General features: G+C 44.2%; 1 protein-coding gene across 1 annotated transcript; it reads left to right on the forward strand.

The window, feature by feature from the left end:
* Positions 1-363: 363 nt before the first annotated feature.
* Positions 364-1,329, forward strand: LOC103122825 (olfactory receptor 52N4-like). The gene has a single exon (XM_007533446.2). The coding sequence runs from the start codon at positions 364-366 to the stop codon at positions 1,327-1,329; it is 966 nt and encodes a 321-aa protein (XP_007533508.1).
* The last annotated feature ends 358 nt before the right edge of the window (positions 1,330-1,687 follow it).

Raw genomic sequence — 1,687 nt, forward strand, 5'->3', positions numbered from 1 at the left:
GCTATGGTATTTGGGAGACTTGTTAAATAAATTGATTAATTAGCAACAGTGTATAGGACCAGGCACAGAACTTACATGTAAGAAAGATTCCCTGGCTCCATCTCTGCCACCAGTAGTCAGAACTGAGCCAGAATCTCTTTAAAAAAAATCAAATAATCTAATCATTTTCCAACATTATAATCTTTGGTTCTTTGATATTCAAACAAAATATCTAACAGAAATCAGAGAGACCAGTAGAGACCACAACGGAAATAGTTTTTTTTTCTTCTTTACTTCACCGAATATAGGACAGCAAGAAAAAATCTAGCAAAATAAAATGAAGACTAAAATCCTGACAAGTTTCATAGTTACACCAGCTTAATCATGATAATCCTGAACCAGACAGATGTGACACCAGTCTCATTTCTTCTTAATGGGATCCCAGGGCTGGAGCATATGCACCTCTGGATTTCCTTCCCCTTCTGCTTCATGTATGTTGTGGCGATGGCGGGGAACTGTGGATTCCTCTACCTCATCGGCTGTGAGGATTCCCTGCACAGGCCCATGTATTACTTCTTGGCTATGCTGTCCTTAACGGACCTCGTCATATGCACCAGTTCGATCCCGAAAGCTCTTTGCATCTTCTGGTTTCACCTCAAGGAAATCAGCTTCAATGAGTGCCTGGTCCAGATGTTCTTCATCCACACCTTCACAGGGATGGAGTCAGGTGTGCTCATGCTCATGGCCCTGGACCGCTTTGTGGCCATCTGCTACCCTCTGCGCTACTCCACCATCCTCACCAACCCTGTCATTGCCAAGGTTGGGCTTGCCACTTTCCTGAGAGCAGTCCTGCTCATCATTCCCTTCACTGTTCTCACCAAGCGACTGCCTTACTGCAGAGGGAACATTATCCATCATACCTTCTGCGACCACATGTCCGTAGCCAAGTTATCCTGTGGGAACATCAAGGTCAATGCTATTTATGGTCTGATGGTTGCACTGCTGATTGGGGGCTTTGACATCCTGTGCATCACGGTCTCCTACACCATGATCCTCCGCACGGTGATCAGCCTCTCCTCAGCTGATGCTCGGCAGAAGGCCTTCAGCACCTGCACTGCCCACATCTGTGCCATTGTGTTCTCCTATAGCCCGGCTTTCTTTTCTTTCTTTTCCCATCGCTTTGGAGGTCACACAATTCCTCCAGCCTGTCACATCATTCTAGCCAATATTTATGTTCTCTTGCCTCCCACCATGAACCCTGTTGTTTATGGGGTGAAAACAAAACAGATACGTGACTGTGTTCTAAGGATCCTTTCAGGTTCTAAAGACATCAAATCCCAGAGCATATGAGGGGATGACTTCTGGGAGAGGAAACATACAGCAAAGATTACTGCAAGTGGTTCTTTAGGCAGAAACTGACTTTTGTTGTTGTTCTGGAAGTACTATTTCAACTCCAGTAGCAAAGTTTGTTGGTTTCTGCATTTTAAAAATCTTTCAACATCAAGTTTTGAAATTATTAAAAACTTTAATCCATTTAAAGAAACCATTCATCATTTTATACGATTCCTTCTTTGTCACATGTAGGCTGAATAACCTTAAAACAATTCTATCTGGAGCCAAGTGCTGAGCACCTGGCTGAGCACATGTGGTGCGATACTCAAAGACCCAGGTCCAGCCCCTGGTCCTCAACTGCAGTGGAAGCTTCACA

The sequence above is a fragment of the Erinaceus europaeus genome, chromosome 17, assembly GCF_950295315.1.
Source record: "Erinaceus europaeus chromosome 17, mEriEur2.1, whole genome shotgun sequence".
NCBI lineage: Eukaryota > Metazoa > Chordata > Mammalia > Eulipotyphla > Erinaceidae > Erinaceus > Erinaceus europaeus.